Here is a 12,401-nt window from a genome sequence, read left to right as displayed (position 1 = left end):
TTTTTTGTTTGTTTTTTCAGGTTCCGGTCCCTAATTTAACACATATAAACATTTTACCCAATTTAAAGACATTAGTATACTACCAATATTAACACTTACTAAAACCAAAAATATATGGTCATATACTGCACTACAAAATTAATAGTCAAAAAGAACATCTGAAATATTTTTACAAAAATAAATATTTAAAATGTGTCATTGAAAATGTTTCATTTAAAATGTAACTTTTCAAAAAAAATTCAGATTTTTTTTATGTTTAACATTTTTAATTATTGTTATGGCCCAAAAAATCATTCTAAATTCAATGTTTTTATTTAATTTTTATTTCTGTACTAAAATACAATTCAAATACAAACTTTATTTTATTTTTATTAGTTGGTATTTTTCCAGTACTTAAAAAAAAGTCCTCTAATTTTGTAGGCAATACATTAAAAAAATGCATAATAATTACAAATGATATACACTAAAGTAATTTTTCACACATAGCTTTCTCTATGTTACTAGATCTCAGATTTGGTTCCAAAATATCTATTTAAATCAGATTCAGATATGTGCAGCCCCAAATACCAGAAGTGGAATAATGCTTTTGACTTAATCTCATTGGTTACAAAAAAAACACACAATGGCTACAAACACTATCATTAAGTAACATAAACACATGAAGAACTTACATTTTAAACTATTGTATACAATACCAATGCTGAATTAAGGGTCCACTTCTTTCAGAAACAGCGCCACTCTTTTCCATAGGCTGTGTAATAGACTGTGTGTGATATTGCAGCTAAGCCCCATTCATTTGCATTCAAATGTTCTGCAAAAACCATGGACGAGAGAGGTGCTTTTTTTAATAATAATAAGGAGACCCTTTTTTCACATATTGGACAGCCCCCTTAAATTTAAAATGTAGACCTATGATAATTGAATCTACAAAATCTTAGTAACCTATGACCTGTGTGTATACATATATATATATATATATATATATATATATATATATTTTAAAAAAATACAGTAGACACAATTGCCTACAAGAGATCCACATACACATTGTTGGTAAACCAATTGTGTAAAACTGTAAAAGTTATATTGCCAGAAGACGCCAGTGCTCAGCAAAAATAGCTATAGAAATGTGAAAAATATTACACCTGTTTTTAAAATGTACGTTTTAAAAAATATATATATTGGGTCCCTATAACTTTCTGTAGTCCCTAGATCTGTTATAGGCAGCATCTACCACTAACATGTGGCATTTATAATACTGATGTCTTCTAAAGTGGCAGAGGAGCATTCGGGTATTCCTAGGCTCCAAGGTGCCACTGCACCCCCTATAGCTATACTTCAGGTATCAACTTGGTAATATAGCTCAGCATGCCCTACAAGATCTAATTGGTATTTAAAATATGAGAAAAGTTCTAGGAGCTAGGTGGCCACTCATGGAGACAACACCTGTCCATATTCTCTTTTAGGGCATATGGATGTCATAGAGGGAGTCCGCCGCTTGGGATCCCCTTTTATGAGCCATAACTTAGAGTTGCTTTGTAAGAGTAGGTCCTGTTCTGGTAGACTGGAGCCGTCCATTTATTACTACATTTCCACTGCAGCAGCCAATGTTGGTAATGTTGGGAACATCAGCTGTTTGCCTGGGGTGCTGGGAGCTCCGTTTTGAGAGGTAATTTCTCTGATGAGACAACCGCCTTGAAGAAGAAGACATTTAAAGACACCAACTTTTTATGCAATTATAATATTTAAGGAAATATTTGATGATTATTACTTTTGAATTGTTACTACTATTGATTGACATCAATATTTCAAGGAATTTAGGAAAATACATTAAAACATCCATTTGAGCACATACCACCATCACATTATAACAAATCACACAATAACATGTTGTATGACACAGAAGTCATCTCGAATGATATGCAAATAAGGCATATATTATCTACTTTAAAAATAAAAATACTGATTTTTTTTATACTCAAATCAAGGCTTAAAATTTGAACAAAATCTGTATATTATAAAGACTAGGAAAAATAATTTTGCAATGGACAACATAAAACAAGAAAAACAAACAGCAAACAAATAAATAAAAAAAGATACATTTCACAAATCAATTTAAAAAAATTATAATAATAAATATATTGCCTCTAAAATAGGTCAACTTGATTAAATTGTCAATGTACCCAAATAAGATGATGTGTTAAATACTGATCATAGTATAATAATGCTATTTGTAAGGTGTCTGTAGTTCGCTACAGAAAAGTTCCCACAACACAAAATATTTTTTCTCTTTGATTTCGATTATTCTATTCCATTTTCATGTTATTTTAATTTCTGTATGTTAGGCTGAATTGTGTTTCATGTGATACTTTAAAGAGTCCTAAAAAATTTATGGTCTATCCTCAGGAAAGGCCATCAATATCTGATCTGTCGGGGTCCGAGTCCTGTCACTCCACCGATCAGCTGCAGCGCTCGTACGAGCGCTGCTTCCTCTTCATTTCCTTTACTGCTCACACTGTGAATTGTCGATACACTTGTAGCGGCAGTTCACAGTATTACAGTGAATGGGAGAAGGCTGTAAGATTAATAATTCTTTGATCTACTGTATCCTGAGGAATGGCACATTATTTCTTAGGACTGGAAAACCCCTTTAATTGAGAAATGCTCAAAAAAATTCCAGTGTAATTCATAATATTTTTTTAGATACAGTAATCAGGACTCTTTTAAATGCTAGCAAGATATCCCATGTGTCACAATGCCTTATGTAGAAATGGCTGTGTCACTGTGTATTACATAGTAGATTGACATGAATGATATTTGTATATACAGTGCTAATTATTTCCTAACTATACGTGAAGTAGCCAAAATATAAAATATAGCGTGAGTTGTGTTAAAGTGTTATTTTTCCCAGAAATCCAATCCCCACTGTGGTTTGAGAGGGGTCGGGTGTTCAGACCCACACCAATCAGTCATTGATAGCCCATACTAAGTTCAATGTTATATATATATATATATATATATATATATATATATATATATATATATATATATATAGTCGTAGAGGGACATGTACATGTAGGTTGGATAGCCTACTGCACCAATTTCCTTAGGCCCCACAGTGCCTTTCTAAGAGAGCCCACCATAGTGTAATCAACAGTGCCTCAGAGTCAGCCACAGTGCCTACAGTAACAGCTATAGTGCCACTAGCGTTCACAATACTTGCTGTTTTATGTTCCTGCCTCTTAGTTTTCAAAAAGGAAGCTAAAAGTTCAAGAAAAATGTATTACCAGGTGAAGTGCTCTGCGATCGATTGCTTTTACTTGGACAAAAGAATCATGTCCTGAGACAGCAGAACTGCCCTCAAGAACTGTAAGGCACTTCACCGGTGAGGAATGCCTCAAAGTTTGAGAAGCAATGCTCTATAACTCTCTAGAGCAGCTCCCCAATATAATATCTGAGTGTCATTGGGTTTGACTGGCACTATACAATAAGGCCTGGCAAGAGCAATACACTTTTTCTCCCTATTCAAGTCTACTTTACTCGAAGGGACGTAGCCACATTATATTTAGGTGCCATTATACAGACTAGTTTAGCTCACTGGGTCAAGAAAGGGTCGAATGAGGAAATTGACTAAACCCTATCCGAGTGTATTAACTGCATTTTTATATTTAAAGTGTACTGAAAATAATTTATGGTATTAATACATTTGGGGCATTTATTTGGAAAGGCCCTACAGTCTTTTCATCTTTGGTTCCTACAATTTTGTATACTCATGTTTGAACACTGGGAATATACAAAAATTTAACGGTTGATGTGTGTTTTAATACATACAATCTTACTTAAATTGACGTGTTGGTTATAATGGACTAAATTTATAAAGAAAAAAAAATACTCCAGACCAAAAGTGGAACTGTTGCCCAAACAGATTCCATGAGATCCAACATATTACATGAAACACAATTCACCTTTTGGGGGGTAATTTACAATAGGCAGTAATTGGGCAATTTTGACACCAATGATCTTTTATTTGTGGAAATATATTTAATCAAATGTTCAGAGATATTCCACGGCCAAACAGATAAAAGTTCCTTCTTGTTCAGGCATTTTTGGTCAAAAGAGAGTGGTATAAGAAGATATACAGGTCGCTTTAGTCAACCAGAGGATCCTCTAGTGTTCCAGGTTCTGATCTGATACCAGTCCAGTTACAACAGGGCCCATGGCCCATGAGCTCCTGAAGGGCATAACCCAATCTGATTATTTTACTGTTGGAGTGGATGACCTTTTTTGGTTATTTTAGATTACCCAATTTTGGATTAGATTTAGATTACCTTTATTGATTATGTGGCCTGTGTTCAAGAGGCTCTATCACCACATTATAAGTGGCCTATATTGTACATGATGTGATCGGCGCTGAAATGTAGATTACAGCAGTGTTTTTTATTTAGAAAAACGATAATTTTTGACGGAGTTATGACCTATATTAGCTTTATGCTAATGAGTTTCTCAATGGACAACTGGGTGTGTTTTACTGTATGACCAAGTGGGTGTTGTACAGGGGAGTGTATGACGCTGACCAATCAGCGTCATACACTTCTCCCCATTCATTTACACTGCAGATAGCGATATAGCTATATCGCTATCTGCAGTCACATAAACACACTATAACGCTACTCATCTGTCATGACAATGAATATACATTACCTCCAGCCAGGACGTCATGTGTATTCATTCTCCTGACCACTTCTGTAGCGTCTCTGTGAGTTACAGCATAACAGGCGTAGTCTCGCGAGATTACGCTGTAAGCTGTCATTCACAGCGAGATCTCACTGTGCTTTGCTGTAAATCACAGAGACGCTACAGAAGTAGTCAGGAGAATGAATACACATCACGTCCTGGTAGGAGGTAATGTATATTCATTGTCAGGACACTGCAGTAATGTTAGTGTTTGTGTATGTGGCTGCACATAACGATATAGCTATATCGCTATCTGCAGTGTAAATAAATGGAGAGAAGTGTATGACGCTGATTGGTCACTGATTGGTCAGCGTCATACACTCCTCTGTACAATGCCCACTTGGTCATATAGTAAAACACGCCCAGTTGTCCATTGAGAAACTCATTAGCAGAAATCTAATATAGGTCATAACTCCGTAAAAAATGATCGTTTTTCTAAATAAAAAACACTGCTCTAATCTACATTACAGCGGCGATCACATCATGTACAAGATAGGCCACTTATAATGTGGTGACAGAGCCTCTTTAACCATTTTAACAACTGAGTTAGCCAAAGAATATTTTCCACTGGTGGTCCCAGGCCAAGGTAGAGACAAACCACTTGATATAATTTATCTTTAGCCTAAAGCCAGATTATAAATCCAATCGTGTTGAACATGAGCCATAGAGATGCATATAGACCAATACTACCAAATACACTGCAAGGTTTTGCTCACCTAAGGAACCCTGTGTACCATCCTAAAATATTGTAAGCTTTTGTGAGATGCAACCATTGTAAATTACCCCCACTCCTGTCTATTTTTCTTACATGTAGCCATTATTTACACTTTATGCCCAAGTAAAAACATTTAATACAATCTAAAAAAAATTATTTTTTTTCCCTATTATTATCATCACTTATTTTATGTGCTATGATATTATTTTTATGTTCTTTCTTAGCTTAAAAAGCTCAATATATTTTTTCATTCCTTCAGGTCCTAAGCATATCTGAGAAGATTATTTTCATATTGCATGTTGAAACGGAGTCGACAGAAATCACTCTACAGAAACATATCGGTTTACATCTAAATCACTTAGTATTGTTACTTTAGCATTAAAATTGTCTATATACGGAGAATATTGACCATTAAAAGTATCGTACTAAAAAGAATAATATTAACAACACTGTAAGTGACCCATTCATAAATTCATATCCCTTCACAAACACACCACATCAAACCACCAGGTTCTTCTACATTTTTGCTCGTAAATTGAAGGCCCTGAAAATAGAGATGGTGGGACTGCTGTATTCACTGGGCAGCATTGGGTGCATGCTTTAAGTCAAAGCTTATGTTGTCTGGAGGGAGGTGGGTTTTGGGGCTGTGCAATGCAATGATATGGTGGTGGGAGTTGGAAGAATGTCCGGATATTGTAATGGTGTGATCGGATCTGGTTGTGTATGTCAGACGCCAAGCCTTTTTGACATGGTAAAGTAACATAAATGATGTCGCATATCAGTGCTAGAGTGTGAATTTTATTTTATTTTTTAACTGATTTTATGTTTATTTTCCAAAATAAAAAGGTAGATGAAGCATTGGCTCACAACTGAAATCAATAACCTATTTCTTCCAATTCAATACGGTATAAAATAAACTCCATGCCCTTTCCATGCTGCCTGTGCCATGGTCCACCAACTAATAAATTCATATTAGTGTACGACACGTCATCACGCTAAGGGTTTAATTAATGGGAGGGTAGATGAGGCGTGAGCAAAGAATAGAGATCAATGCATAGGTAATACTAATTGATTAGCAATTTTTTTATTAAACAAAAGTTGGACAACAAGTCGACACAATGAGGTGTGAATATACCAGAAAAGACAAAAAAATAAGAGATATTTCGAAGTAGATTAGATTCAGCATTTGTTTAAGAAGGAAACAAGCGCAAAGATATAATAGAGAGTCAAAGAAAAGGTAGCAATGGAGATACTTTGACAATGGGTAATTAGGACAAGATACAGTATCGGGGCAAAATGGTAGAGATATGTTTAAGTAGAAAGATAACCAAAAAAGTATAGAAAGGTACAATTATAAAAAGATCAAGAGATTCACATTGAGAAAGTTAAAAAATACAGCCAGTCCGCTGTTGCCGTCTGCTTGGGTGTCCAGCTACCTGCCTGTGTCCGGCTTACCGCTATTAGCTTCTATCCACCTAGAAAAAAAATTAACAATTATTTTCTTAATGAAGATGACCTCCTACCTAAAAAATACCACTTACCTTGGGTCCCGCAATACAGTGGTCTCTAAGCCCATATCTGTCAGGCTTCAAGTGCACAGAATGGTGGTATGACCCACCCAGGCATGATCACCTGCATATAGAAGCAATGTCTCTGATGGTATTATCAATGATTTTTTTTAATGGACATATTGGATATTTTATGACTTAGCACCTCCGTGCCTCAAGAATTCAGTCACTATTACTATTCATGTAGCCTAAAGTGACATTACAAGAAGAGGACGGTAAAATTCTGGTCCTGTATTCTCAAAAATAAATGATTCTCTGTCCAATTCCTTTCACAAAGAAGATCCAAAGTAGACAACCCCTTTAAGACTGTAGGCAGTTCATGGTGCTAGTTATGAACCAATGCTCAAATATACCTGAGAAGTTCTCACATCTTAATAAACTGAGCTTTTTTTTGAGCCAGGCTTTATTTTAATTGTAAATCAGCTTTTGCATTTACTGCTTCGCTCAACAAATTTAAACAAGCATAAGATTTAATAGCTGTTCCCTCTCTTGTGCTGACACAAATTTATTATGGTTGCACAGTCTTTAAAAAAATATGGGCAATTTCTAAGCCGTGGAAATTTATTTTTATTCTGACACTTAGCGTAACCATCCCCACAAGATTATTCTAGAATGTGCTTTAAAAGTGTACAAACCACATCCAAAAGGCTTAACACCTCTATTGGTAATTTTGTGAATTCCGGTAGGCATAAAGGTGGTCGGTGGTGCTGCCCGACGTATGTTTGTAGTTTGTTGACATGGTCAATGGCATATGAGAAAAGTTGACATAGTTGCCTGAAGAAGCTTGAAGATGTCCTCAACATATTTGTTGCTCTTATAACACATTCTTCCCCTCCCTCTTTCCCTGCTCCTATCTTCTGTCTCTGGTTCCAGGATAAAACAAGTGCACTAAGCCTAAGCAATGTCGCTGGAGTCTTCTATATCCTGATCGGAGGTCTGGGACTGGCTATGCTGGTAGCACTAATCGAGTTCTGTTACAAGTCCAGGAGTGAATCCAAAAAGATGAAGGTGGCATCACATCTCATGTCGTATCACCCCCCCCCCTTTTGTTCCAAACTAGCTTTTTATATATATAATACAATGTTTTTAGTAGGATTATTAAATCTAGATACTCAGCAATGACCACCACTATATTATCAAATTAGTTTAAAAGTTATTTATGTTGTTTCTTCCTTTTCTGTACTATAACTAGTCATTTCGCATCTATAGTTAGTGAAGGGTTTCCAGTAGTTCATTTATGGGTTTAGGGATTCCCAAGCATTGACATTTTTGGTGTACCTGTATTAACAGCAGCTTGGCTGTTTCCATAGATCCCACAGACTGTAATGGAGACAGCAGCATTGCCCATTTCTTGGCCACCATCAGCAATTTTACTTGGCATAACAGGGGTCGTGAGGCCTCGATTCTTATGATAGGACCCCCAACTATCAGACATTTATGATGCCTTTTATGAACAAGCCACAAACGTCAATGGTCGGAAAAACCCATTAAGGGTTGAGCAGAAGCTTATGGTACTGTAGTACTAGATATAATTTTACATAGTAGGTTATTACAATGAAGAACCCTGAGATTATTAATAAGCAAGGACTGAGTCTTGAATGTTACAACATAATAAGGTAGATAAAGGTAAGAAAATTAAGTCTTATCTATCTTCTATCCTGCACACTGTTTAATTTGGTTAAAGGGTCGTCTGGATTAGAAAATCTATTTTTATACACGTCCTCTGTTCAGGATCCTCATCTCATGACCAGAGTGGAGAGCGGTTACAGAGAATGTCTTTCATTCTGGAGGACCTGCTCTGTCCTACATTACACAAACAACCCATTGATTTTAATGAGCTAAGTGTAATACTTAATTTCCCCTGTAGTGGTGCTGCAGGGAAATAGAACATTTCCTGCAGGTTTCACTACAGGTTTCGCTACAGATTACAGCAGATCGCTGGATGTACCAACAGGGGTACAATTTGTGATCATCTTATTGTTAAGGGACCCTTCTAACAAGTAGGGATTATCCAAAATGGAGAACCCCTTTTAAAATAGTTTACCTATTCACTGACTAAATTGTTACTCTGTGTAGCATAGCAGAAGATTAATATGGTAGCTACATTTAGATGAGAGCAAATTCCATGGCACTTACCCGCATAGGTTAAAGGGGTTTCCCCACAAAGTACATTTATCACCTATCCAAAGGACAGGTAATAAATATATTATCTCTGGGGGCCCCACCACTGGGACCCCCACCGATCTCTATAACAGGAGTCCCGACCCCCTTTTATCCTCACTGCACGATTGCAGTGAGAAGCATTTTGAATGTGCTGCTGTTCCATTCAATGTCTATGGGTTTGATGGAGACAGCCCAGTACAGCGCTCGGCTGTTTCCGTAATTTCTGTAGACTTTAAATAGAGCAGCAGCGCACATGCGTTACCACTGCTCCATTCAAAATCCTCCTCACTGTGATCGTGCAGTGAGGAGGAACTGGGGTCGTGACCCTGATTCTAGAGATCGGTGGGGGTCCCAGTGGTGGGGCCACAGTGAATATACATTTATCGCCTATCCTGTCCTGTGGATAGGTAATAAGTGTCCTTTATGGGAAAACCCCTTTAAAATTCTTCTTTATTGAATCATAACAATAATAGTCAAGGCATGATGGGAATATAGGAGTGGCCACTTTATACTAGTCATTACAATAAAATCAGCATATCAAATTGTTTGCCCATAATAAACTAATCGATTAGCCAGATCAAAGGGCGTCTACAGAGTGTCTATCACTTTGGATTACCCAACACTTCTGTGAATTACACAGACAGTCCATTGATTTTGTATAATGCTTTATTGTCGCCGACATTGTTGGGACACTGTACATAACAAAAAAAAGTTTTCCAAAGCAGACAACTCTTTTAGATTCTATGGGGCCTAAGGTGCCTGTCCCAAGCAATTCCACATTTTGTTCACATACACGTCAGATGACATTACAGGTGAGTAACAGCAAACTCATCATTTCGAATAGTTTGTAGAACCCCTTCTTTCACAACTGAAAAACCATTGTGTGCCCTGATCTAGTTAATCTTCCTACTGGCATCTGAACGAAAGGTCTCCAGAACTTAAAGTACATAGATACAACTTTCTTATCAACATTATAAGAATACCTATAAGCTGTAGGGTCAATTAACACATAGTCGTTTAGAAAAACATATATACATTTTATTAGGTATAACAATATAACAATATTAAAAGATGAATCATGCAGAGCATGAAATAAAACGTCTGTCAGTTACAGAGGACATATGGGTAACACAAGAATAGCAATGAAATAAATAAATACGTGTACTACTAGACCGAGATGAATCTAACCAGAAAAATAATTGTAGCTTCTATATGAATAACAACGTGCAAAAAATTGCAGAACATATATAAGAGAAAGCAGAAGTGAAAAACTCTGCTACAGTTGGTAATAATGCAGATGGTTAAAGCAAAGTAGTACACAAGGAGTAGAGCGTATGACATACCCATAATAGCCCTCTGCAAGGAGAGAACGTCAGTCCCGACGCGCTTCCCCCGGACGAAGGCATTTCGCCGAAACGCGCGTCGGGACTGACGTTCTCTCCTTTCAGAGGGCTATTATGGGTATGTCATACGCTCTACTCCTTGTGTACTACTTTGCTTTAACCATCTGCATTATTACCAACTGCACTTGCATCTATTAGGTCTATCAACAGGCAGTTATCTGACGTTACATTCCAGTCATTTGTAGTTACCTGTAGCAGAGTTTTTCACTTCTGCTTGCTCTTATATATGTTATGCAATTTTTTGCACGTTGTTATTCATATAGAAGCTACAATTATTTTTCTGGTTAGACTCATCTCGGTCTAGTAGTACACGTATTTATTTATTTCATTGCTATTCTTGTGTTACCCATATGTCCTCTGTAACTGACAGACGTTTTATTTCATGCTCTGCATGATTCATCTTTTAATATTGTTATATTGTTATACCTAATAAAATTTATATATGTTTTTCTAAACGACTATGTTAATTGACCCTACAGCTTATAGGTATTCTATTGATTGTTTAGGGCAATACACCAAGGTTCACTTGGTTTCATTATGGGTCTAGTGCATGATATAGGTACTCACACAGTATACACCTACATATATATATATATATATATATATATATATATATATATATATATATATATATATATATATATATATATATATATTAACTAGACCTCCCCTGCATGTACCAATAGGTTTATATCAACATTATAACCAGAGTAAAATATATGACAACTACTCAAGGTTATATTTTGTGACATCTAGGGTGGCTGACCATTCCCTTCCACTACAGGATGGTAGATGTTTGAATTTGTAGCTTCATGGTCTATATTGTGGTCTAGATTTAGTACCTGATTCAGAACCAAGGAGAGGCACTAAAAATATGGCAAAACTTTGAAATGTGGGTATTTTTTTTTATTAGCTTCTTTATAATAATTAATCGAAATAGTGTATTATATTAAATAGTACTTCAGTACCACAAGTTTGAAATACCAAAAACATAAATATAAATTGAATTTTTTTAATCTTGGGGTTAAATTTCTCTTTGGGACAAAGTTTTATATTAGAACTCATATCTTCAAAAATGTACATATGATAATGTTATATGATAGAAAGGACAGGGGTTTAACCCCCTATCCTCCTCAAAAGGGTTTCTGTTTAATTCCACAGCAAACGGTAACAGAGACGGTCCGTATGGCAACCTTACCAAGACCTTCAACAGCAGGAGGAAGCGGAGAAAATGGAAGAGTGGTCAGTCATGACTTCCCAAAATCCATGCAGACGATTCCATGTATGAGCCACAGTGCAGGTATGGCCCTAGGAGCAACTGGATTATAATACCAGCAGACTTCACACTGCCTAGTGAAGCAATGATGACCTTCCCCCTTCCAGTGCCAAAAACACAAAGGACACATTTTATGGACTTTTCGCAGTCACTCAAAGATCTATTTTTTGTTATTTTATTTTCTTTGTTCTTTTTGCCACCTGAGGCAAATCTACAAGACAGTAACTGCAATAAAGAGCTGATTGGGGAAGAGAAGAGAACCTACACTGTGGGCTGGACATTTGAATGTTATCAATAGACTCTGATCCCACAACGGTTCAACTCATCAACTCTTAGTATATTCAATTGTTTTAGAGGAATATTTTTTTTTCCATATTTGTTCCTTTTTTCTTATCTTTTCCTGTGTTCGCTTTCTGAATAAATTTGGGCGCACATTCTCCTGGCATTTCCTTCAAAGTTAGGAGATACAACACTGGAATGTCCTTCATATGAGCAGTACTTACGTTTTGAAATGGGTGTCTTCTTCCTCTAGAACTAAGCAC

At 36.2% G+C, this 12,401-nt stretch overlaps 1 protein-coding gene across 4 annotated transcripts in view; it reads left to right on the top strand.

The window, feature by feature from the left end:
- Positions 1-12,049, top strand: part of GRIA1 (glutamate ionotropic receptor AMPA type subunit 1) — a 231,002-nt gene extending 218,953 nt beyond the window's left edge. For all 4 annotated transcript variants that reach the window (XM_075856123.1, XM_075856124.1, XM_075856121.1 and 1 more), the window contains exons 15-16: positions 7,891-8,025; positions 11,724-12,049. In XM_075856123.1, coding sequence (XP_075712238.1) covers positions 7,891-8,025; positions 11,724-11,912 — 324 coding nt within the window. In that variant the 3' untranslated portion in view covers positions 11,913-12,049. The remainder of the gene's footprint in view (positions 1-7,890; positions 8,026-11,723) is intronic.
- Positions 12,050-12,401: the final 352 nt, after the last annotated feature.

The sequence above is a fragment of the Rhinoderma darwinii genome, chromosome 3 (genome assembly GCF_050947455.1).
Source record: "Rhinoderma darwinii isolate aRhiDar2 chromosome 3, aRhiDar2.hap1, whole genome shotgun sequence".
In the NCBI taxonomy this organism is placed as follows: Eukaryota; Metazoa; Chordata; class Amphibia; order Anura; family Rhinodermatidae; genus Rhinoderma; species Rhinoderma darwinii.
The sequence above is the reverse complement of the archived record's forward strand: the minus strand, read 5'-3'. Positions and strand labels throughout refer to the sequence as shown.